Source organism: Pseudophryne corroboree, chromosome 4, assembly GCF_028390025.1.
Source record: "Pseudophryne corroboree isolate aPseCor3 chromosome 4, aPseCor3.hap2, whole genome shotgun sequence".
NCBI lineage: Eukaryota > Metazoa > Chordata > Amphibia > Anura > Myobatrachidae > Pseudophryne > Pseudophryne corroboree.
This window is the reverse complement of record NC_086447.1, coordinates 860,907,278-860,933,690: the sequence shown is the minus strand read 5'-3', so window position 1 is coordinate 860,933,690 and position 26,413 is coordinate 860,907,278. Positions and strand designations below refer to the sequence as shown.

The 26,413-nt window shown below is 46.6% G+C and overlaps 1 protein-coding gene across 1 annotated transcript in view; it reads left to right on the top strand.

Annotated features, from left to right (window-relative positions):
* PPP1R21 (protein phosphatase 1 regulatory subunit 21) overlaps window positions 1-26,413 on the top strand; it is a 138,164-nt gene that overhangs the window by 44,967 nt on the left and 66,784 nt on the right. The window contains exons 5-6 of the mRNA XM_063918694.1: window positions 21,736-21,900; window positions 23,031-23,089. Coding sequence (XP_063774764.1) covers window positions 21,736-21,900; window positions 23,031-23,089 — 224 coding nt within the window. The remainder of the gene's footprint in view (window positions 1-21,735; window positions 21,901-23,030; window positions 23,090-26,413) is intronic.

Below are 26,413 nucleotides of genomic sequence, written 5' to 3'. Positions count from 1 at the left end.
GGCTATATGGAGATATTTAACCCCTGCCTAACTTCAAAAATAGCGGGAGACGAGGCCGCCGAAAAAGGGGCGGGGCCTATCTCCTCAGCACACAGCGCCATTTTCTCTCACAGAAAAGCTGGAGAGAAGGCTCCCAGGCTCTCCCCTGCACTGCACTACAGAAACAGGGTTAAAACAGAGAGGGGGGGCACTGATTTTGGCGATATTGTATATATATATAAAAGATGCTATAAGGGAGAAACACTTATATAAGGTTGTCCCTATATAATTATAGCGTTTTTGGTGTGTGCTGGCAGACTCTCCCTCTGTCTCCCCAAAGGGCTAGTGGGTCCTGTCCTCTGTCAGAGCATTCCCGGTGTGTGTGCTGTGTGTCGGTACGTGTGTGTCGACATGTATGAGGACGATGTTGGTGAGGAGGCGGAGAAATTGCCTGTAATGGTGATGTCACTCTCTAGGGAGTCGACACCGGAATGGATGGCTTATTTAGAGAATTACGTGAGAATGTCAACACGCTGCAAGGTCGGTTGACGACATGAGACGGCCGACAATCTATTAGGACCGGTCCAGGCGTCTCAGAAACACCGTCAGGGGTTTTTAAAAACGCCCATTTACCTCAGTCGGTCGACACAGACACAGACACGGACACTGAATACAGTGTCGACGGTGAATAAACAAACGTATTTCTCATTAGGGCCACACGTTAAGGGCAATGAAGGAGGTGTTACGTGTTTCTGATACTACAAGTACCACAAGAAAGGGTATTATGTGGGAGTGAAAAAACTACCTGTAGTTTTTCCTGAATCAGATAAAATAAAATGAAGTGTGTGATGATGCGTAGGGTTACCCCGATAGCAAATATTGGCGTTATACCCTTTCCCGCCAGAAATTAGGGTACGTTGGGAAACACCCCTTAGGGTGATAAGGCGCTCACACGCTTATCAAGTGGCGTTACCGTCTCCAGATACGGCCGCCCTCAAGGAGCCAGCTGATAGGAAGCTGGAAAAATATCCTAAAAAGTATATACACACATACGGTGGTTATACTGCGACCAGCGATCGCCATCAGCCTGGAGATGCAGTGCTGGGTTGGCTTGGTCGGATTCCCTGACTGAAAATATTTTATTCATGTAGAGCATTTAATAGGATGCATTCTATATATATGTATGTGAGATGCACAGAGGGATATTTGCTCTCTGGCATCAAGATAAGTGCGTTGTCCATATCTCCCAGAAGATGTCAGGGACACGACAGTGGTCAGGTGATACAGATCCCATACGGCAGATGGAAGTATTGCTGTATAAAGGGAAGGAGTTATTTGGGGGTCGGTCCATCGGACCTGGGGACCACAGCAACAGCTGGGAAATCCAACCTTTTTTACCCCAAGTTACATCTCAGCTAAAAAAGACACCGTCTTTTCAGCCTCAATCTTTCCTTTCCCATGAGGGCATGCAGGCAAAAGGCCAGTCATATCTGCCCAGACATAGAGGTAAGGGAAGTAGACTGCAGCAGGCAGCCCTTTCCCAGGAAAAGAAGCCCTCCACCGCGTCTGCCAAGTCCTCAGCATGACGCTGGGGCCGTGCAAGCGGACTCAAGGTGGGGGGGTAGTCTCAAGAGTCTCAGGGCGCAGTGGGATCACTCGCAAGTTGACCCCTAGATCGTACGAGTATTGTCCCAGGGGTAAAGATTGGAGAGTCGAGACATCTTCTCCTCGCAGCTTCCTGAAGTCTGCTTTACCAACGGCTCCCTCCGACAGGGAGGCAGCATTGGAAACAATTCACAAGCTGTATATCCAGCAGGTGATAATCAAAGTACCCCTCCTACGACAAGGAAAAGGGTATTATTTTTCCACACTATATTGTGGTACTGAAGCCAGACGGCTTGGTGACACATAGTCTAAATCTAAAATGTTTTGAACACTTACATAAAAGGTTCAAATCGAGATAAAGTCACTCAGAGCAGTGATAGCGAACCGGAAAAAAGGGGACTATATGGTGTCCCTGGACATCAAGGATTACCTCCATGTCCAAAATTTGTCCTTCTCATCAAGGGTACCTCTGGTTCGTGGTACAGAACTGTCAATATCAGTTCAGACGATGCCGTTTGAATTATCCACGGCACCCCGGGCCTTTTTACCAAGGTAATGGCCGAAAAGATGTTTCTTCAAAGAAAAAAGGCATCTAAATTATCCCTTACTTGCACGACCTAAAAAGGGCAAGTTCCAGAGAACAGTTGGAGGTCGGAAGAGCACTATCTAAAGTAGTTCTTCGACGGCACGACTGGATTCTAAATATTCCAAGAATCGCAGCTGTTTTCCGACGATACGTCTGCTGTTCCTAGGGATGATTCTGGACACGGTTCAGAAAAAGGTTTTTCTTCCCGAGGAAAAAGCCAAGGAGTTATCCGACCTGTCAGGAACCTCCTAAAACCAGGAAAGGTGTCTGTACATCAATGCACAAGAGTCCTGGGAAAAATGGTGGCTTTTTACGAAGCAATTCCATTCGGCAGATTCCATGCAAGAATTTTCCAAAGGGATCTGTTGGACAAATGGTCAGGGTCGCATCCTCAGATGCACCTGCGAATAACCCTGTCGCCAAGGACAAGGGTATATCTTCTGTGGTGGTTGCAAAAGGCTCATCTATTGGAGGGCCGCAGATTCGGCATACAGGATTGATCCTGGTGACCACGGACGCCAGCCTGAGAGGTTGGGGAGCAGTCACACAAGGAAGAAACTTCCAGGGGGTATGGACGAACCTGGAAAAGTCTATTCACATAAACATTCTGGTACTAAGAGCAATCTAAAATGCTCTAAGCCAGGCGGAACCACTCCTGCAAGGAAAACCGGTGTTGATTCAGTCGGACAACATCACGGCGGTCGCCCATGTAAACAGACAGGGCGGCACAAGAAGCAGGAGTGCAATGGCAGAAGCTGCCAAGATTCTTCGCTGGGCGGAGAATCACGTAATAGCACTGTCAGCAGTGTTCTTCCCGGGCGTGGACAACTGGGAAGCAGACTTCCTCAGCAGACACGATATTCACCCGGGAGAGGGGGGTCTTCATCCAGAAGTCTTCCACATGCTAATAAACTGTTGGGAAAGACCAATGGTAGACATGATGGCGTCTCGCCTCAACAAGAAACTGGACAAGTATTGCGCCAGGTCAAGAGATCCACAGGCAATAGCTGTGGACGCACTGGTAACACCTTGGGTGTACAAATCAGTATATGTGTTTCCTCCTCTGCCTCTCATACCAACGGTATTGAAGATTATACGGTGAAGAGGAGTAAGAACAATACTAGTGGCTCCGGATTGGCCAAGAAGGACTTGGTACCCGGAACTTCAAGAGTTGGTCACGGACGACCCGTGCCCTCTACTTCTGAGAAGAGACCTGCTACAACAGGGTCCCTGTCTCTTTCAAGACTTACCGCGGCTGCGTTTGACGGCATGGCGGTTGAACGCCAGATCCTAAAAGGGAAAGGCATTCCAGAAGAAGTCATTCCTACCTTGATTAAGGCAAGGAAGGAAGTCACCGCGAAACATTATCACCGCATTTGGCGAAAATATGTCGCGTGGTGCGAGGATCGGAGTGTTCCGACGGAGGAATTTCAACTGGGTCGTTTCCTACATTTCCTACAATCAGGATTGTCTATGGGTCTCAAATTGAGATCTATTAAGGTTCAAATTTCGGCCCTGTCAATATTCTTCCAAAAAGAATTGGCCTCAGTTCCTGAGGTACAGACCTTTGTTAAAGGAGTACTGCATATACAGCCTCCTGTGGTGCCTCCGGTGGCACCGTGGGATCTAAATGTAGTTTTAGATTTCCTCAAATCCCATTGGTTTGAACCATTGAATAAGGTGGATTTTAAATATCTCACATGGAAAGTGACTATGTTACTGGCCCTGGCTTCCGCCAGGAAAGTATCTGAATTGGCGGCTTTATCTTATAAAAGCCCTTATCTAATCTTCCATTCGGATAGGGCAGAACTGAGGACTCGTCCGCATTTTCTCCCTAAGGTGGTATCAGCGTTTCACCTGAACCAACCTATTGTGGTGCCTGCGGCCACTGGCGACTTGGAGGACTCCAAGTTGTTGGACGTTGTCAGAGCCTTAAAAATATACATTTCAAGGACGGCTGAAGTCAGAAAATCTGACCCGCTGTTGATACTATATGCACCCAACAAGTTGGGTGCCCCTGCTTCTAAGCAGACGATTGCTCGTTGGATTTGTAACACAATTCAACTTGCTCATTCTGTGGCAGGCCTGCCACAGCCTAAATCTGTTAAGGCCCATTCCACAAGGAAGGTGGGCTCATCTTGGGCGGCTGCCCGAGGGGTCTCGGCATTACAATTCTGCCGAGCAGCTACGTGGTCGGGGGAAAACACGTTTGTAAAATTCTACAAATTTGATACCCTGGCAAAAGAGGACTTGGAATTCTCTCATTCGGTGCTGCAGAGTCATCCGCACTCTCCCGCCCGTTTGGGAGCTTTGGTATAATCCCCATGGTCCTTTCAGGAACCCCAGCATCCACTTAGGACGATAGAGAAAATAAGAATTTACTTACCGATAATTCTATTTCTCGGAGTCCGTAGTGGATGCTGGGCGCCCATCCCAAGTGCGGATTATCTGCAATACTGTACATAGTTATTGTTAACAAATTCGGGTTATATTGTTAAGGAGCCATCTTTAAGAGGCTCTTTCTGTTATCATACTGTTAACTGGGTTTAGATCACAAGTTGTACGGTGTGATTGGTGTGGCTGGTATGAGTCTTACCCGGGATTCAAATTGCCTCCCTTATTGTGTACGCTCGTCCGGGCACAGTACCTAACTGGAGTCTGGAGGAGGGTCATGGGGGGAGGAGCCAGTGCACACCACCTGATCTGGTAAAAGCTTTACTTTTTTGTGCCCTGTCTCCTGCGGAGCCGCTATTCCCCCATGGTCCTTTCAGGAACCCCAGCATCCACTACGGACTCCGAGAAATAGAATTATCGGTAAGTAAATTCTTATTTTCTCGTAGTCCGTAGTGGATGCTGGGCGCCCATCCCAAGTGCGGATTGTCTGCAATACTTGTACATAGGCCCTCATTCCGAGTCGTTCGCTCGGTATTTTTCATCGCATCGCAATGAAAATCCGCTTAGTACGCATGCGCAATATTCGCACTGCGACTGCGCCAAGTAATTTAACAATGAAGATAGTATTTTTACTCACGGCTTTTTCATCGCTCCGGCGATCGTAATGTGATTGACAGTAAATGGGTGTTACTGGGCGGAAACACGGCGTTTTATGGGCGTGTGGATGAAAACGCTACCGTTTCCGGAAAAAACGCAGGAGTGGCTGGAGAAACGGGGGAGTGTCTGAGCGAACGCTGGGTGTGTTTGTGACGTCAAACCAGGAACGACAAGCACTGAACTGATCGCTGATGCCGAGTAAGTCTGAAGCTACTCTGAAACTGCTAAGTAGTTTGTAATCGCAATATTGCGAATACATCGGTCGCAATTTTAAGAAGCTAAGATACACTCCCAGTAGGCGTAGGCTTAGCGTGTGTAACTCTGCTAAATTCGCCTTGCGACCGATCAACTCGGAATGAGGGCCATAGTTATTGTTACAAAAATCGGGTTATTATTGTTGTGAGCCATCTTTCCAGAGGCTCCTCTGTTATCATGCTGTTAACTGGGTTCAGATCACAGGTTATACGGTGTGATTGGTGTGGCTGGTATGAGTCTTACCCGGGATTCAAAATCCTTCCTTATTGTGTACGCTCGTCCGGGCACAGTATCCTAACTGAGGCTTGGAGGAGGGTCATGGGGGAGGAGCCAGTGCACACCAGGTAGTCCTAAAGCTTTACTTTTGTGCCCAGTCTCCTGCGGAGCCGCTATTCCCCATGGTCCTTACGGAGTTCCCAGCATCCACTACGGACTACGAGAAATAGAATTATCGGTAAGTAAATTCTTATTTTTTAATAAACAAGGCCTGTCCATATGTTAGAGTAGCAGTGTAATAATAGGCTTGCCATAATATCCCTTTAATCCAGGACTCCTATGATTTACACAGGTGCTGTGGCTGGCTGAATTTTTTTAAATAATATGGTTGGTGAAAAGATTTATTTCTCCTGCAGGATCCACAGGTTATCCACTGGATAAACATTGGGATATGAGGTAGCGACAGCAGATTGGCACCAACGATCAAAGCTTTCGGCCTCCCAGCATGCAACGGGCCAGTCCCCTATATCCCCGCCTCCTGACTCAGGCAATTCAGTTTTTTGTTTGGTGTGGCAGGAGCCGGACCATGGTCAATGGGCTGCTGGTTTTTAGCAGCCATAAGATTTTTATTATTTAATTTTTATAGTCTTATTCTTTATTTTTTTTCATTTTTTTTCATTTTTGAGCGATCTTTCTAAAAAGCGTCTTATATGTACCTTAGAGTCGCTCCAACAACTCCCTGCCAGGTCACGACAATGCTTACCCACACGTACAGTGCTGTTTCGGCAGGCGTCTGTGTAGGATGTACTAGCAAGTCCAGCAGACGTTACCAGGCTGTGGCCGGAGCACGGGGAGAAGGTAAGGCATCCGTTCTGCTTGGAGGGGAAACGTGAGACACAGCCACACTGTTTTGGGATGGAGACTACCAAACAGTCGCTGACGCTGCTGCCACCTTGGGTGCATCAGCGCTAGGCCTCAGGGATCATAGGCTCCAGGGGTAGTATGAGGCTGCGATCCCTAGGGTTCATGTCAGCAGTGGGGAGTAAGACGCCCCCCTGGTCGCCCCTCCCCCCTGTTGACCAGTTTCTTCAGAGTTTCCCACCATGAACTGATTTCCCGCTTCCGTCTGAGATGCTGTGTATCTAAAAGGACCCAGTCGCAGCATAGGCAGACCCAGTCGCAGCATAGGCGGCTGTATGACTGGTACGTCTGTGTTCACTTGGACGTCTGTGTTCACTGTAGGTTCACGGGGCAGTTGTGTACACTAATAGCATCTGGATCCACTCAGCGTTCACTAACGTTTTGATCGATCCTGGAATCCAGGTGAAGCCTGCCTGTATCTCGCTCTCCTGCGCTGGGTGATACAGCACTAAGTCTCTATCTACCATTGAGTACGAATAGTTGGATAAGTGCCTGATGCCGTTTAAAGTCCTCTATAAAGTAATGCAGTAAAATGTTTTTCCTACATACTGGAAATGTATCTGTAGTTGAATATGTACTCATATTGCTTATTATACTAATGTGACTGATTGATAGTGTGATTGCTGATTTTACTATTTTCTTTCAGTTTCTATGTATGCCGATCCTCAATGCTGGTGCAAAGCAGGGATGGATCGAATTGTAAGTCACTTTAACAGGTTTTAAAGTGATTTCAGTCACAAATTGTGTAGTTACCACCGTACAGGTGTGTGATTTCTTTATCATGTCTAAGAGAGGCAAGGGTGAGGAGGATACACTCTCTACAGCAGCACCAACACTCATTTCATGTTTGTCTTGCAAAGCTGGGTTAACCTCTCAGGATATCGTTCAAAATGGATTATGTGCAAACTGTTTTAGTTTGCACCAAAGCCTCCCGAATAATCCAAGGCAGGCACAAGTTCAAATGGAACCCCATGGGCTACTTTTGCACAGACATTATCCAGTATAGCTGAGCAGATAATGCCAGCTCCTATACCAGGGATAAGTTAACCTATTAACCCTTACATGCAACATTCCACCTGGAGTTTATCACATCCAGTATAGGAATCTGCAACCTTTCAACAAAAACAGGCTGTAAGGCCGATGGAAAGTAAATCACATAGACATGAAACTACATCTTCACAGTCTACACATGTTTCAGATGAGGACTCGTCGGAGGATGAGGACTCGTCGCACTCCGAGTCTGCATAGAGAGATGAGGATGAAGGTCTTAGCAAAGAAATGGAATTCCCATTATCATCTTCCGGCTGGGGACTGTTTAAAAAGGGAGGCGGCTCCTAAAGTAGATATGCATGTCATTCGATTGGTGTGGAAATCTACATTACCTCTGCCTTCAACATCATTAAATGATGTCACGGATAGGAAAATAGATGTTTATCTAAAAAAATATTATATATGGGTAGATCATAAGACCAGCCATGGCTTTAGCCTGGATGGCAAGAGCAGTGGCAGCCTGGGCTGATGCATTGGAGGATGATCTTTCTTTGGCATCTAGAGAGCAAAAATCCCATATTGCACAGGCAGCTATTCTTATGGAAGAAGCAGCCTTGGATATTGGTACAATTGCCTCTCAGGCATCAGCCTCAGCAGTAGCAGCTCACAGAGCTGTTTGGCTACATACATGGAAAGCTGACTCAGAATCCAAGAAGGTTCTGGAGTCTTTGCGTTTTTACTGGAGATATTCTTTTTGGTAAATCATTAAACAGTATTTTGGAGTCGAAAGCAGACTTCAAGAAAGTGAAGTTTCCTTCCACGCACAAATCCAAACCTAGGTTTCCAGCTTTTCTGCCCTTTCAGACTCGAGGAAAAGCAAAAGGAAAGGGTTATGGCAAACAGTCTCAATCTGACAAGTCTAGTAAGACTAAAGAGCATTGGGCTACCAGAGGGCCGGCTTCTAAGTCAGAAGATAAGCCATCAGCCTGATGGTGCGGGCCTCCACCTGAGGGACCCCAGGGTGGGAGGCCGACTTCTTCAGTTTGCACAGATCTGGCAGCAGTCTACCACCGATGCCTGGATGCAAGAAGCGGTATCTCGCCGTTATGCGTTTGCTTTCAAGAAGCACCCTCCACAAAGGTTTTTTTGTACCAGCCCGTCTTCAGTGGAAACCAAAGCCTGGGCTTTGCAAGAGGCAGTTCAGAAGTTGCTTCAGTCAGGAGGGATAATTCCAGTTCCTCCTGCACAACGAGGGCAAGGTTTTTATTCCAACCTGTTTTTAGTCCAGAAGCCAAATGGGTCGTTCCGGACCATGCTCAATCTCAAAGTGCTGAAAAAGTACATTTGGGTGCCTCGGTTTCATATGGAGACTTTACGTATTTTGGCCATGGAGCCGGAGGATTTTATGGTATTCCTGGATTTCCAGGATGCTTACCTATGTGTTCCTATAGCACTGTCCCATCAGCGCTATCTCAGGTTTGCTATCCTCCAGCAACATTTTCAGTTTCAGGCCCTACTATTTGTACTGGCTACAGCTCCCAGAGTGTTCATCAAAATTATGGTGGTAATGGCTGCCCATCTCTGTCATCTGCAACAGACAATAGTTTGTTTGCAGAGACACGGTTGGCTGATAAATTGGGCAAAGTTGTCCCTTGTTCCATCACAATGGATGACTCATTTGGGGGCTGTGTTGGATTCGTGTCTTCAGAGAGTAATCTTACCTCTGAACAAAATATCCAAAATTCGGTCAAGGATTCAGGAGCTGCTAATCAGTCAAGGGGTATCCATTCACGCAGCAATGCAGATGATGGGATTGATGGTGTCGACATGGTGGAGTATACTCCGTTCCACTCGAGGCCTCTGCAACGTCTGAGCCTTTCCAAATGGAATACATTAAAAATGCAGACTATGGTCCTTCCTCTGGAAGTAAGGAGGTCATTAGCCTGGTGGCTACAGACATCTCATCTGGACAAAGGGAGACCCTTTTGGATATCAGATTGGGAAATTCTGACAACAGATGCCAGTCTTCAGGGCTAGGGAGCAGTGTCAGGAAGAATTTGCTTCCAAGGACAGTGGACCAAGGAAGAAAGTTGCCTGCCAAAAAATATATTGAAACTTCAGGCCATTTTATATGGCACTCATACAGGCAAAGGACATTCTTCAGGGGAAACCAGTTCAAATTCGCTCAGACAATGCTACGTCGGTAGCGTACCTCAATCATCAAGGAGGAACTCACAGCAAAAAAGCAACGAAGGAGGTAAGCCGCACGTTAAGGTGAGCAGAACTTCCTCCAGCCTTATCCGCAGTGTTTATTTCGGGAGTCCTAAACTGGGAAGCGGATTTTCTAAGTTGACACGCCATTCATGCAAACAAATGTGCTTTACACCCTGCGGTCTTTCAGACTCTGGTAAACAAGAGGGGGTTACCGGAGATAGATCTCATGGCGTCCCGTCAAAACAGCAAAGTTCCCACGTACGGGTCAAGAACAAATGATCCCAGAGCGACCTTTGTGGATGCCCTATCGGTGAGATGGGAATTTTCGTCTGGCCTATGTGTTTCCACCGATCACTCTGTTGCCCAGGGTGATGCGAAAGGTAAAACAAGAAAAGGGCGCTGTGATACTACTAGCTCCGGCTTGGCCCAGAAGACATTGGTACACAGATCTGCAGAGGCTGTCGATAGATGCTCCATTTCTACTCCCTCAACGTCCAGATCTACTGTCACAGGGTCCTTGATATTACAGTCACCTGAATCAACTGTCTGAAAGCAAGAGGATTCTCACAACAGGTAATTTAAACAATGCTCAGAGCAAGGAAACCCTCCTCAGCTCGCATTTATCACCGAATATGGCAAGTCTATATTCAGTGGTGCAGTGACTGGAAATTTGACCCTAGGTCTTTCAGAGATTCCAGAGTCCTAGCATTCCTTCAGGCAAGAATGGACAAGGGTAAACGGGTGGCTTCCTTGAAAGTGCAGGTGTCAGCTTTGACTGTATGGTTCCAAAAGAAAATTGCTAACCTACAGGATGTTCGCACTTTCTTTCAGGGAATGCTTCACATCCAACCTCCCTTTGTTCCTCCTGCAGTGCCTTGGGATTTAAGTTTAATCCTAAAGGAGCTTCAGGTTGCTCCATTTGAACCACTAAAACAAGTGGATCTTAAATGGTTGACAGCTAAAGCTCTCTTTCTACTGGCTATTGCTTCAGCTAGAAGAGTTTCAGATTTAGGGGCATTATTATGTCGCCCTCTTTTTCTGATGTTTCATCCAGATAGAGCGGTTCTTAGAACCAAATCTGATTATCTTCCTAAAATGATGTCTAAATTCCACCTTAACGCAGAAATTGTTGTCCCGGCCTTCCAAGGGCCAGACCTTTCTGCGGGAGATGCATCATTGGACGTAGTCCGTGCCTTAAGGATCTACGCGGATCGTACCAGTGGCATCAGAAAGACAGACACCCTCTTTGTTATCTACGGATTTCACAACAGAGGATGGCCTGCTGACAAGCAGACACTGGCTAGGTGGCTTCGGATGACGATTTCAGAAGCATATTCTCAAGCTGATCTCCCTGTTCCGGCTAATATCTCTGCTCACTCTACTCGTAAGGTAGGTTCGTCATGGGCAGCACAACGTGGTGCTTCAGCTGAACAGATATGTAAGACAGCCACATGGTCTTTCATTAACACATTAAGACATTATGCTTTTAAAACCTTTGCCTCTCAGGACGCTGAATTCGGGCGAAGGATTCTTCTGTCCACCCTGATGTACCTGATTTGAGGTGCCTTTTACCTTATAACCTCTTCCTTCTTGTACGGAAGGGTGTGCATGTGTGTTCTTCTCGCCTGATTAGGACTCTCTATGAGGACTCTCTATGATGCTCCTGCCTTGAGCTTTTGAAAACAACTGAATTGCCTGAGCCAGGAGGCGGGGATATAGGGGACTGGCCCGTTGCATTTTGGGAGGCCGAAAACTTTGATTGTTGATGCCAATCCGCTGCCGCTACCTCATATCCCAGTGTTTATCCTGTGGATACTGTGGACTTAGGAGAAATAGCGTTATCAACTGTAAGTCTACCATAACTATTATTTTCACCAACCATATTATTAAGGTCTTATCTTCCGCTTGGCTGCGTGTCTCCAGTTATGAAGTGGACGGGAATAGAAAAGCTTCTAGCCAGGGAGATGATCCGAGTGTTTCATGTGATGAATGCACTGATCTTATAGAAGCCACTGTACCAATGTTTGTTGCTGATAAAATGAGCAAATTAAAATTATTGGAAGATTAATGTCAAGATTTTTCTTTGTTGCTAATAAGAGCCCTAATTTTCTTGGCAAACACTCTAAGTTGCACTGTGCACTTTGATGGGTAACAAATGCATTAGCACTCTGCAGTTCCCTACACTGGCTCCCCATTACGTCCTGGAATCAATCGAAGCTGCTCGGCTTCCCCTTCAAAGCTGTCACCAACTACTCTCATCTCTGATACCACCTCATGCTCTCCTTCATCTGCCTCTGACCTAGGCATCTCCTCCTTTCTGATAACCACCTCACTCTTTCTCTTCCCAAGACTTCTCCTGTGCTGCCCCCTCACTTTTAGTACTCCCTGCCAGGCCTGACCAGACTTTCCCCCAAACTTTAGTTTTTCAAGAACTCTCTCTAAACCCACCACTTCACCATTCACTGCAGCCTATCCTACCTTCCTGATACTGCCCCCTCTGCGTGTTCTACCAGCTACAGTGCCGTATTCTCTGCTGGTTAGTCCTCTAAAATGTAAGCTCTCACAAGGAGGGTCCTCTCTACACTTGTGATATGTGTTTTGCATAGGGTTTTCAATTCTGACTCTGGTGTTCCAGTGCTTTTTAATGCCCCATACAAATAAATGGTGATTTCCTGCTATTATTTGTTTTATAAAGCGTGTCCTAGTTGTGTTTGTTTCCTTATGTCCTGTAAGTAGCCACAAGACGTGTATGTGTGTGTGTGTGTATATATATATATATATATATATATATATATATATATATATATATATAATCACCTCTCACTCCGTGAGTGCCAGCCGTGTGAGGTATCTGTAGTGTTCTGGAAGGCAAGGCACCGGAGCAAGTTGCTGCACTATCTATTAGGAGTGCCGGACCAGTAAGATGGAGATATAGATATATATATATATATATATATATATATATATATATATATATATATTTGCAAAAGAGGAAAAAAATAGCGCCACTTGTGGTGTGTAAACCTTCACAATTGTGTATAATATATGTCCAAAAAAAATACACTCCCTTGGTACAAAGGGTGTCAGCAGGCCCCTAAATAAAAACAGCAGTGGTAAGCTGCTGTAAAAAATGTTGTAGAAACCAAGAATATGGGCACAAGCGACCAGTGGTGTCTGTAGTAAAGGAACGTTAAATGATTTTTATATAAAAAAGAGCATATTTATTTTACACGAGTAAAAACACTGATATACTTTGATTAAAAAAATGCTTAAGCGTAAGAATTCATAAAAAATGCATAAAAATACACGAACATATAAAAAGGAGAAATATCTAAAAGTACAAGGTACACATCAGTTTGTAGTAAATGTGTAGAAAGTGCTTATCTTAGGTTCAGGAGGTTGATCTGGGAAAGATCATGGAATGTCCAACGCGTTTCGTCCTTCAGGACTTCATCAAGGGTGACCCTTGATGAAGTCCTGAAGGACGAAACGCGTTGGGCATTCCATGATCTTTCCCAGATCAACCTCCTGAACCTAAGATAAGCACTTTCTACACATTTACTACAAACTGATGTGTACCTTGTACTTTTAGATATTTCTCCTTTTTATATGTTCGTGTATTTTTTATACATTTTTTATGAATTCTTACGCTTAAGCATTTTTTTAATCAAAGTATATCAGTGTTTTTACTCGTGTAAAATAAATATGCTCTTTTTTATATAAAAATCATTTTACGTTCCTTTACTACAGACACCATTGGTCGCTTGTGCTCATATATATATATATATATATTTATTAGATAGATAGATATGCTCCGGCACTCCGGTCCCCAATGTATTCACTCTGTCCGGTGCCCTCCTCGACGCAGCCTGCACGGCTGTGCGCTGTATACACCTCCAGCAGCGGCACTCAGGACTTGCTTAGAAAAACGTTGTTTATTTTCTAAGCAAGTCATGAGTGCCGCCTCTGGAGGTGTGTATATATGTGTGTGTGTGTGTGTGTGTGTGTGTGTGTGTGTGTGTATATATATATATATATATATATATATATATATATATATATATACATACACACACACACACACACTAGTACCCTTATCTTGCGCCAAACTAAGAGCGGCACTAAGGGAAAGATCCCTGTTGGTAGATCACAATAACATACAAATTAGAACAAATTCCCAAGTGCGCTGAATGAAGGCGTATTTACGAAAGTTCTATAAGTGTTTTTTCGTAAGATTGTATATTGGAGAACGCTTATATCTGGGGATCTGTAACAGACACCCCTCACCAGATAGTCACCGAAACAAGGGGCCCAAGGCCAATTAGTATAAAATTATTTTAATAACATACACTTGAACAAATGGATTTCACACATAGTTCATCATGTAGTATTTACAAAAATGTGTCTAAAACAGTGCCAACAAAATACAACCAAAATGTTTGCACAAAAAAAGGATGACTCTCTAGATACTCCCTCACCTTTTGCAAGGTGCGAGCTCGAGGGGGAGTATCTTCACAAACTAGGTTGATGGCCTTTGACTGACAAACCCAACGCGTTTCGTCTTATCAACTTCATCAGGGGTAACGGATCTAAAAGACAGGCTTATTTGCCATTGGTTTATGCATAAAAAGTCACACCTTATGTATAGAGTTAAATGATCTTTTGTGGGGCTTCCAATATAGACTTTTCTCTGACGTCCTAAGTGGATGCTGGGGACTCCGTCTGGACCATGGGGAATAGCGGCTCCGCAGGAGACATGGCACAAAAGTAAAAGCTTTAGGATCAGGTGGTGTGCACTGGCTCCTCCCCCTATGACCCTCCTCCAAGCCTCAGTTAGGTTTTTGTGCCCGGCCGAGAAGGGTGCAATCTAGGTGGCTCTCCTAAAGAGCTGCTTAGAGTAAAAGTTTTGTTAGATTTTTTATTTTAAGTGAGTCCTGCTGGCAACAGGCTCACTGCAACGAGGGACTTAGGGGAGAAGAAGTGAACTCACCTGCTTGCAGGATGGATTGGCTTCTTAGGCTACTGGACACTAGCTCCAGAGGGACGATCACAGGTACAGCCTGGATGGGTCACCGGAGCCGCGCCGCCGACCCCCTTGCAGATGCTGAAGAGAGAAGAGGTCCAGAAATCGGCGGCTGAAGACTTCTCAGTCTTCATGAGGTAGCGCACAGCACTGCAGCTGTGCGCCATTGCTCTCAGCACACTTCACACCAACGGTCACTGAGGGTGCAGGGCGCTTGGGGGGGCGCCCTGGGCAGCAATGAAAGTACCTATGCTGGCTAAAAATACATCACATATAGCCCCTGGGGCTATATGGATGTATTTAACCCCTGCCAGGTTGTCAGAAAAACAGGAGAAGAAGCCCGCCGAAAAGGGGGCGGGGCCTATTCTCCTCAGCACACAGCGCCATTTTCCTACACAGCTCCGCTGCTAGGAAGGCTCCCAGGCTCTCCCCTGCACTGCACTACAGAAACAGGGTTAAAACAGAGAGGGGGGGGCACTTATTTGGCGATATTATTATATATTAAGATGCTATAAGGGAAAACACTTATATAAGGTTGTCCCTGTATAATATAGCGTTTTGGTGTGTGCTGGCAAACTCTCCCTCTGTCTCCCCAAAGGGCTAGTGGGTCCTGTCCTCTATCAGAGCATTCCCTGTGTGTGTGCTGTGTGTCGGTACGTGTGTGTCGACATGTATGAGGACGATGTTGGTGAGGAGGCGGAGCAATTGCCTGTAATGGTGATGTCACTCTCTAGGGAGTCGACACCGGAATGGATGGCTTATTTAGGGAATTACGTGATAATGTCAACACGCTGCAAGGTCGGTTGACGACATGAGATGGCCGGCAAACCAATTAGTACCTGTCCAGGCGTCTCAAACACCGTCAGGGGCTTTAAAACGCCCATTTACCTCAGTCGGTCGACACAGACACGGACACTGACTCCAGTGTCGACGGTGAAGAAACAAACGTATTTTCCATTTGGGCCACACGTTACATGTTAAGGGCAATGAAGGAGGTGTTACATATTTCTGATACTACAAGTACCACAAAAGAGGGTATTATGTGGGGTGTGAAAAAACTACCTGTAGTTTTTCCTGAATCAGATAAATTAAATGAAGTGTGTGATGATGCGTGGGTTTCCCCCGATAGAAAATTATTGGCGTTATACCCTTTCCCGCCAGAAGTTAGGGCGCGTTGGGAAACACCCCTTAGGGTGGATAAGGCGCTCACACGCTTATCAAAACAAGTGGCGTTACCGTCTCCAGATACGGCCGCCCTCAAGGAGCCAGCTGATAGGAGGCTGGAAAATATCCTAAAAAGTATATACACACATACTGGTGTTATACTGCGACCAGCGATCGCCTCAGCCTGGATGTGCAGCGCTGGGGTGGCTTGGTCGGATTCCCTGACTGAAAATATTGATACCCTTGACAGGGACAGTATTTTATTGACTATAGAGCATTTAAAGGATGCATTTCTATATATGCGAGATGCACAGAGGGATATTTGCACTCTGGCATCAAGAGTAAGTGCGATGTCCATATCTGCCAGAAGATGTTTATGGACACGACAGTGGTAGGAGTTATTTGGGGTCGGTCCATCGGACCTGGTGGCCACGGCAACAGCTGGAAAATCCACCTTTTTTACCCCAAGTCACATCTCAGCAGAAAAAGACACCGTCTTTTCAGCCTCAGTCCTTTCGTCCCCATAAGGGCAAGCAGGCAAAAGGCCAGTCATATCTGCCCAGGGATAGAGGAAAGGGAAGAAGACTGCAGCAGGCAGCCCATTCCCAGGAACAGAAGCCCTCCACCGCTTTTGCCAAGTCCTCAGCATGACGCTGGGGCCGTACAAGCGGACTCAGGTGCGGTGGGGGGTCGTCTCAAGAGTTTCAGCGCGCAGTGGGCTCACTCGCAAGTGGACCCCTGGATCCTACAAGTAGTATTCCAGGGGTACAGATTGGAAATTCGAGACGTCTCCCCCTCGCAGGTTCCTGAAGTCTGCTTTACCAACGTCTCCCTCCGACAGGGAGGCAGTATTGGAAACAATTCACAAGCTGTATTCCCAGCAGGTGATAATCAAAGTACCCCTCCTACAACAAGGAAAGGGGTATTATTCCACACTATATTGTGGTACTGAAGCCAGACGGCTCGGTGAGACTTATTCTAAATCTGAAATATTTGAACATTTACATACAAAGGTTCAAATCAAGATGGAGTCACTCGGAGCAGTGATAGCGAACCAGGAAGAAGGGGACTATATGGTGTCCCTGGACATCAAGGATGCTTACCTCCATGTCCCAATTTGCCCTTCTCACCAAGGGTACCTCAGGTTCGTGGTACAAAACTGTCACTATCAGTTTCAGACGCTGCCGTTTGGATTGTCCACGGCACCCCGGGTCTTTACCAAGGTAATGGCCGAAATGATGATTCTTCTTCAAAGAAAAGACGTCTTAATTATCCCTTACTTGGACGATCTCCTGATAAGGGCAAGGTCCAGAGAACAGTTGGAGGTCGGAGTAGCACTATCTCAAGTAGTTCTACGACAGCACGGGTGGATTCTAAATATTCCAAAATCGCAGCTGTCTCCGACGACACGTCTGCTGTTCCTAGGGATGATTCTGGACACAGTCCAGAAAAAGGTGTTTCTCCCGGAGGAGAAAGCCAGGGAGTTATCCGAGCTAGTCAGGAACCTCCTAAAACCAGGAAAAGTGTCAGTGCATCATTGCACAAGGGTCCTGGGGAAAATGGTGGCTTCTTACGAAGCGATTCCATTCGGCAGATTTCACGCAAGAACTTTTCAGTGGGATCTGCTGGAAAAATGGTCCGGATCGCATCTTCAGATGCATCAGCGGATAACCCTGTCTCCAAGGACAAGGGTGTCTCTTCTGTGGTGGCTGCAGAGTGCTCATCTACTAACGGGCCACAGATTCGGCATTCAGGACTGGGTCCTGGTGACCACGGATGCCAGCCTGAAAGGCTGGGGAGCAGTCACACAAGGAAAAAATTTCCAGGGAGTGTGATCAAGTCTGGAGACTTCTCTCCACATAAATATACTGGAGCTAAGAGCAATTTACAATGCTCTAAGCTTAGCAAGACCTCTGCTTCAAGGTCAGCCGGTATTGATCCAGTGGGACAACATCACGGCAGTCGCCCACGTAAACAGACAGGGCGGCACAAGAAGCAGGAGGGCAATGGCAGAAACTGCAAGGATTCTTTGCTGTGCGGAAAATCATGTGATAGCACTGTCAGCAGTGTTCATTCCGGGAGTGGACAACTGGGAAGCAGACTTCCTCAGCACGACCTCCACCCGGGAGAGTGGGGACTTCATCGGGAAGTCTTCCACATGATTGTGAACCGTTGGGAAAGACCAAAGGTGGACATGATGGCGTCCCGCCTGAACAAAAAACTGGACAGGTATTGCGCCAGGTCAAGAGACCCTCAGGCAATAGCTGTGGACGTTCTGGTAACACCGTGGGTGTACCAGTCGGTGTATGTGTTCCCTCCTCTGCTTCTCATACCTAAGGTACTGAGAATTATAAGACGTAGAGGAGTAAGAACTATACTCGTGGCTCCGGATTGGCCAAGAAGGACTTGGTACCCGGAACTTCAAGAGATGCTCACAGAGGACTCATGGCCTCTGCCGCTAAGAAGGGACTTGCTTCAGCAAGTACCATGTCTGTTCCAAGACTTACCGCGGCTGCGTTTGACGGCATGGCGGTTGAACGCCGGATCCTAAGGGAAAAAGGCATTCCGGAAGAGGTCATTCCTACCCTGGTCAAAGCCAGGAAGGAGGTGACCGCACAACATTATCACCACATGTGGCGAAAATATGTTGCGTGGTGTGAGGCCAGGAAGGCCCCACGAAGAAATTTCAACTCGGTCGATTCCTGCATTTCCTGCAAACAGGAGTGTCTATGGGCCTCAAATTGGGGTCCATTAAGGTTCAAATTTCGGCCCTGTCGATTTTCTTCCAGAAAGAATTGGCTTCAGTTCCTGAAGTCCAGAAGTTTGTCAAGGGAGTACTGCATATACAACCCCCTTTTGTGCCTCCAGTGGCACTGTGGGATCTCAACGTAGTTCTGGGATTCCTCAAATCACATTGGTTTAAACCGCTCAAATCTGTGGATTTGAAATATCTCACATGGAAAGTGACCATGATGTTGGCCCTGGCCTCGGCCAGGCGAGTGTCAGAATTGGCGGCTTTGTCTCACAAAAGCCCATATCTGATTGTCCATTCGGACAGGGCAGAGCTGCGGACTCGTCCCCAGTTTCTCCCTAAGGTGGTGTCAGCGTTTCACCTGAACCAGCTTATTGTGGTACCTGCGGCTACAAGGGACTTGGAGGACTCCAAGTTGCTAGATGTTGTCAGGGCCCTGAAAATATAGGTTTCCAGGACGGCTGGAGTCAGGAAAACTGACTTGCTGTTATCCTGTATGCACCCAACAAACTGGGTGCTCTTGCTTCTAAGCAGACGATTGCTAGTTGGATGTGTAGTACAATTCAGCTTGCACATTCTGTGGCAGGCCTGCCACAGCCAAAATATGTAAATGCCCATTCCACAAGGAAGGTGGGCTCATCTTGGGCGGCTGCCCGAGGGGTCTCGGCTTTACAACTTTGCCGAGCTGCTACTTGGTCAGGGGCACACCCTGGCTGAGGAGGACCTGGAGTTCTCTCACTCGGTGCTGCAGAGTCATCCGCACTCTCCCGCCCGTTTGGGAGCTTTGGTATAATCCCCATGGTCCTGACGGAGTCCCCGGCATCCACTTAGGACGTCAGAGAAAATAAGAATTTACTTACCGATAATTCTATTTCTCGTAGTCCGTAGTGGATGCTGGGCGCCCATCCCAAGTGCGGATTGTCTGCAATACTTGTACATAGTTATTGTTACAAAAATCGGGTTATTATTGTTGTGAGCCATCTTTTCAGAGGCTCCGCTGTTATCATGCTGTTAACTGGGTTCAGATCACAGGTTGTACAGTGTGATTGGTGTGGCTGGTATGAGTCTTACCCGGGATTCAAAATCCTTCCTTATTGTGTACGCTCGTCCGGGCACAGTATCCTAACTGAGGCTTGGAGGAGGGTCATAGGGGGAGGAGCCAGTGCACACCACCTGATCCTAAAGCTTTTACTTTTGTGCCCTGTCTCCTGCGGAGCCGCTATTCCCCATGGTCCTGACGGAGTCCCCAGCATCCACTACGGACTACGAGAAATAGAATTATCGGTAAGTAAATTCTTATTTTAATGGTGGTTCCTCTTAGGAACACGGACAATCATATATCTGTACGTTGTAACACTGTAAGGGTACAAGGTGCCGTTTCCTGGGATAAATGGCAGCCTGCAGCAGCTGAGGAACCACACAAGTCCAGTTTCCGGTACAACTGGCCCCAGCCAGTTTTATTATACAGAAAATAAAACAAACAGCAAAAGAAAATACCTTGCCTGTCCGGCACTAACTAAACACAAGATGTTCCTAACTATCACTAAACAAAACACAGAGTTCTCCAGTAAACACTGTATAGCTCACTTGTATCAGGAAGCGTGTTTCTCTCACAGAGATCCTGCAGTCTTCCCAGGCAGTTTGCCCACCCTTATCAGGCCAGCAGCTCTATAACACTCTTACACAGCTGAAAGCCTGATTAGCCTTCTGTGAGGCCAAAGACCCGAACTGGGCCCAATGTCTGGAACTTGCCCCATCTCTCTTTCAGGGCCCTTACCCAGCTTTTCCAACAAACTGAAAAGGTTCTAACAAAACAAAACATATTCCTAGAAGTTTTCATTTTTCTAATACATGTAAGACAAGAACCTGGGACAAACATACCTGCCCTCAAACACTATCCCAGTGTTCTTGTCACAATGTTAACAGATTACCTTAAAAATTATTTAGAGTTTATTCATTTGAAAGGCTCCTTATAGGGGCAAATGGTTGTAATTCCTTTTAGGAATGCTGACAATCATATGTCGGTACTTTTAACAAGTTACCTGAATATGATATTTAGATCTTGCGACCAAGATTGTTCAGATTCAGGTATTGGCACGTATAAAATATGGAGTAAAAAAATATATGAAGTTGGTTTTGACAATCACAGGAATGTAAATACTGACACTTCCTCAATAGACCTCACAAAGTAGATCCTGCAAGGTTCTAGCAGTAACCAGATATGTGGAAGTGGCAGAATCACTTCCACATATCTGCCACTTCTGAGGAAGGTCTGAGGAAGGGGAATAATACCCCGAAACGTCACCATTAAATTGGCCCCGTCTGGCTTTTTTTCACTTATACTGCTTGTAAAAGTCTGAGTGCCGCCCATACAAGGATTATATATATATATATATATATATATATATGTATGTATGTATGTATGTATGTATGTATGTATGTATGTATGTATGTATGTATGTATGTATGTATGTATATATATATATATATATATATATATATATATATATATATATATATATATAGTGTGTGTGTGTATATTCATATAGATATAAATAATAAAATTGTACACATGTATATTAGGCTTGAAGGTGCACTCCTTTGTCAGATAGCGGTTGGGTATTAGAAATAATTTTTAGAAATGTACACAGTAAACAGCACTCCAAACGCAGAGTAACTGCATAAGCCCGTTGTTTTCTTATGGGTGTATCTGTGGCTCACTTGATTTTGTGGAACTACATGTCCCAGTAGCAATTTCTGCTTCTTGCTGGAACTTGTAGTTCCACAACAGATGGAGACCCACCAATTGACCATGTGTGGTATTATTGGCTGTTTTATACAAGATAGCGTGGGATGTTTTACATTATCCCCCTAGATTTAGGTTGTGTATCAGTAAGTCTGTGATAGTACCACAGCAGATCTCCTGACAGTTTGTGGCTACAGTCATACTCTAACACGGGGTCATTTCTGTGTTCTTAGTTCTTTGAGGCCAGCGAGAAGCACAGACAGGTAGAGGATGAGCTGAAGAGCCGGCTGGAGGTCCTGGAGACAGGCGCCGCTCAGCACCAAGCAGTCGTGGATGGCCTGAAGCAGAAATACATGGAAACGATCGAGAAGTTACAAAGCGACAAGGCAAAGCTGGAGGTAGGCGGAGGATCTCTTCTCTCTCTGCATTTAACGTGACTCCGGTTCCTTCCTCCTTGGCTGTGTGTGCTCGCTAGCAATGTTGCTGACTGTATGGAAAGACAGTGTGGGTGGGGGACAGTGACATCGCAATGCTTACTGTGCTGATTCAGCATACGGAAATTGCCTGTATTCAGCTATATTTTTTATATGATTGTATGTTGATAAACCTATTTAACAGCAGGGACACCATCAAAACTTACTTATAATTGATATCTAAAAACAAAAATTGTAGTTTGTTTATTTTGGACAATCCCCATTACAGTTTTTATATGTTTGTCCTGCCGGTGGCTAATCAATTGCACTCAGTGGACCTGATGCAGATGTGTTTGGCGGTGCTATCGCTGCTGGTTACATGGAAGCAGCAGCAGCAGCGATGCACTAGTATGGTAATGCAGCAAGGGGCGTCTGGTGTAAATAGTCTACACCTGCTTGCATTAGTGATCATACTGCTTTCTAGGACGCAGAATCGGATCACCTGTGACACAATCAGCCGGCTGCGTGACCCTTGTTTTTGCACAAGCGGGCCGCTGCAGTCTTTACAAAGAGGCCAGGAAATACTCTTCTTCCAACGGAGAACCTGGCCTCGGTACTCCTCCATTTTGGGAAATGCTGCCTGTCATCCTCAAGTCCCCCTTCCCTTTATAGCCCCCAAATGGCAGCAGACTGTCGATCACTAGCAGTCTGCAGCCACAGTGCGTCCAACGACGCAGAACCCGTACTGCACATGTGCATTGAGGGTCCGGCGCATGTCTAAAGTTCCGGACATCAGTACTTTCCACTATGTTCTGCACCTCCAACCACATCTGAATCGGGGCCTGTACTTTCATTTCCTCTCAGTGAATATTGCTGGTTGCTATGAGTCGTAATACACTGGGCTGCTTGCTCGATGCAGTGAAATGAGGAGATCACTCTTTGAGTTCGTTACTGGCGGCTGTTGTCTGTCCAGCATATGAAAATGGTTGCACACACATTCACCATTTACCAGCTAGATATTGAGATGACACTGTTACAGCCTCAGATGCATCAATCTGCTGCGAGTTGTAAATTGTGGAAACACGGACATCTAACCTATATGCTGCATCCCTCAGGTCAAAGCGCAATCGCTGGAAAAAGAGGCCAAGGACTGCAGGCTGCGATCAGAAGACTGGTGAGTATTTCTGCAATACAATACATAATATCATCAAAGCTATACAGCTGTACACTGGGTATGCTGGTGCCCCTTAATACACGTGCTGCTTTCCTAGTGTGCTTTGATTGACCTGTAACTATAACTGCTGCATTGAGATGCCAGAAAGCTAAAATGCTGTCTGCACACAATCTCTGAGCTCACTGGCAATATAAGATGGCATGCAATGCTGGCACTGCATTAGCTTGCTGGTACACTGCAGAAGGCAGCAGTGACATCATGTCTTCTGCTAATTATTGCACTGACTAAGCTAAACCATAATATTAACACTGTATATAGAGATGATCATGTTCATTGATTTTTTATTTTTTTTTCTGCTGCGGGGTACACTGGGCTCCACAAGGATTGGACAATGGGGTGTAGAGTAGGATCTTGATCCGAGGCACCAACAGGCTCAAAGCTTTGACTGTTCCCAGAATGCACAGCGCCGCCTCCTCTATAACTCCGCCTCCCAGCACAGGAGCTCAGTTTGTCAGTTGGTGCTGCAGTAAGCAGGCACTTAACAGAGGGGCTGCTCCAAGCAGCCCTAAGAAAAGCTTTTTATGAGGTAAAAAGTGAAGACTTCAAGGGCAGCAGTGGTGGTAAATGTCTTGTGACATTCACTGCTGCAGCTCCAGCTCTCACCAGCGGCGCTGTACACTCCCGAGCCCTGGTTGCCGGGTACCTACAGCGGAGGCTCCGGTTTTCTTCACGTTGGACACACACGGCTGGGGTTCTACAGGATCGCGTGGCCGCGCTTCGGGAGGTGGTAAGTGGGTCCCGCTCGCGAACCGGCGCGGTCAGTGGGAGGAGGGCCGCGCGAGCTGGCGGTGGACACTGTGGATACAGGCGATCCCACTAGATCACCAGGGCATGGGCGCAGGTCAGGTTTTCTCTCTAAACCAATTCTTATATCGCCCACAGTACCCGGTGGTTTTGCCAGCAGAGGGGATAAGGCTTAGACCTGAAGCCCCTCGCCCAGCGTGCCATTTCTAGCAAGTGTTCCCGCCCTGGAGCTGCATCTCTGTCTTTTCCACACTCCCTGTCGGTGTCTGCGGCGCCATTATCCCTCAGCTCACTGTTCCTGGGACTGCTTGGATAAATCCTCCTATGTAAAGCCGCCTGGTTGTCAGTGCTGTGACTTTACATGACACTTAAGTATTCTACCTGCCTTTTTAGACAGTGATAGTTAAGAAAGAGTGCACTTAGTCAGGGTTTATAGTACAATTACCCTGTGATATACATCCAGTTCTTACTGTGTACTGTTATATCTATTGTTATATAGCTGTGTAAGCTAGTCCAGTGCAGTATTATTGTTAGTAATAACCTCTGCATTGTACAAACTGTGACCTTCTGTGTGTGCATCTGATAGCTGAGTGTTGTCCATTTCGTGTCTTTCACTCAACCTGCTATCCCTATATTCTATAACCTGAGGGGGCTTGTTGCGTCAGGTGTTATCTAATATAGGATTTTCACAAAGATATACTGTATTACGTATTTTTCTCTGTGATTTAGTCACCATATCTCTCCTTTATCTCTGCTGGTGCTGACTACACTGCGCAGGGGTTTGGGTTTATAGATATAGTGCTGCTGATAATTGTACTGTGTTACCTCATACTGCAAGTTATATCATGTCTGCTTCTGAGGGTAACGGTTCTGGGGCTGAACACACTGCCGGTGTTGCTGACGCCACAGATCCATATAAGGAGAATATAGCAGCTTTGGGCTCTGGTTCTGGGTGCTCCTTGCCCCCCAGTGGGACTGTGGCAACGGAGGCACATACTGACCCACCGTGGGCCGCTTTTTGCACTCTTCTGCATACGCTAGTTCATAAACTAACACCCTCTATGGGACCCCCAATGCCGGTACAACCGTATGTGGTCCCTGCAGCTAACCCGCCGTGGGCGGACGATTTATCTGCTCAGTTAAAGAAGTTGAACCAGTCCCTGACTACTAAAAAGTCTGACCATCGCTCGCCTAAGTCCAAGGGGTCCTCTAAGCGAGCGCTTGTCTCCTCACAATCCACTGCTGTCACTGACACCTCGTCTAATGAAGACGGCACGTATACTGACCCCACAGGTTCTGACTCTGATACGGCTGATGGGGAGGGTAGTTCACGTGTGGATGTTCCTGATCTTGTGGAGGCTATTAAGTTAATTCTACAGATTAGGGATGATCCCGAGCCATCCGTCCCTCCTAAGAAACCAGATAGGTTCAAGCATCAGAAGGTGGTTAAACAAGTTTTCTCTAACGTCCTAAGTGGATGCTGGGGACTCCGTAAGGACCATGGGGAATAGCGGCTCCGCAGGAGACTGGGCACATCTAAAGAAAGCTTTAGGACTAACTGGTGTGCACTGGCTCCTCCCCCTATGACCCTCCTCCAAGCCTCAGTTAGATTTCTGTGCCCGACGAGAAGGGTGCACACTAGGGGCTCTCCTGAGCTTCTTAGTGAAAGTTTTAGTTTAGGTTTGTTATTTTCAGTGAGACCTGCTGGCAACAGGCTCACTGCATCGAGGGACTAAGGGGAGAAGAAGCGAACTCACCTGAATGCAGAGTGGATTGGGCTTCTTGGCTACTGGACATTAGCTCCAGAGGGACGATCACAGGTTCAGCCTGGATGGGTCCCGGAGCCGCGCCGCCGGCCCCCTTACAGAGCCAGAAGAGCGAAGAGGTCCGGAAAAATCGGCGGCAGAAGACGTTCCTGTCTTCAATAAGGTAGCGCACAGCACTGCAGCTGTGCGCCATTGCTCTCAGCACACTTCATACTCCGGTCACTGAGGGTGCAGGGCGCTGGGGGGGGCGCCCTGAGACGCAATAAAACACGATAAAAATACCTTACATGGCAAAAAATGCATCACATATAGCTCCTGGGCTATATGGATGCATTTAACCCCTGCCAGAATATACAAAAAACCGGGTGATAGGCTCCGCCCCCTTTTCGGCGGCCTTATCTCCTCAGCACACTGGCGCCATTTTCCCTCACAGCTCAGTTGGAGGGAAGCTCCCTGGCTCTTCCCTGCACTACAGAAAGGGTTAAAAAAAGAGAGGGGGGCACTAATTAGGCGCAGTATTAAAACATACAGCAGCTATAAGGGGAAAAACACTTATATAAGGTTATCCCTGTATATATATATATAGCGCTCTGGTGTGTGCTGGCATACTCTCCCTCTGTCTCCCCAAAGGGCTAGTGGGGTCCTGTCCTCTATTAGAGCATTCCCTGTGTGTGTGCTGTGTGTCGGTACGTTTGTGTCGACATGTATGAGGAGAAAAATGATGTGGAGACGGAGCAGAGTGTCTGTAACAGTG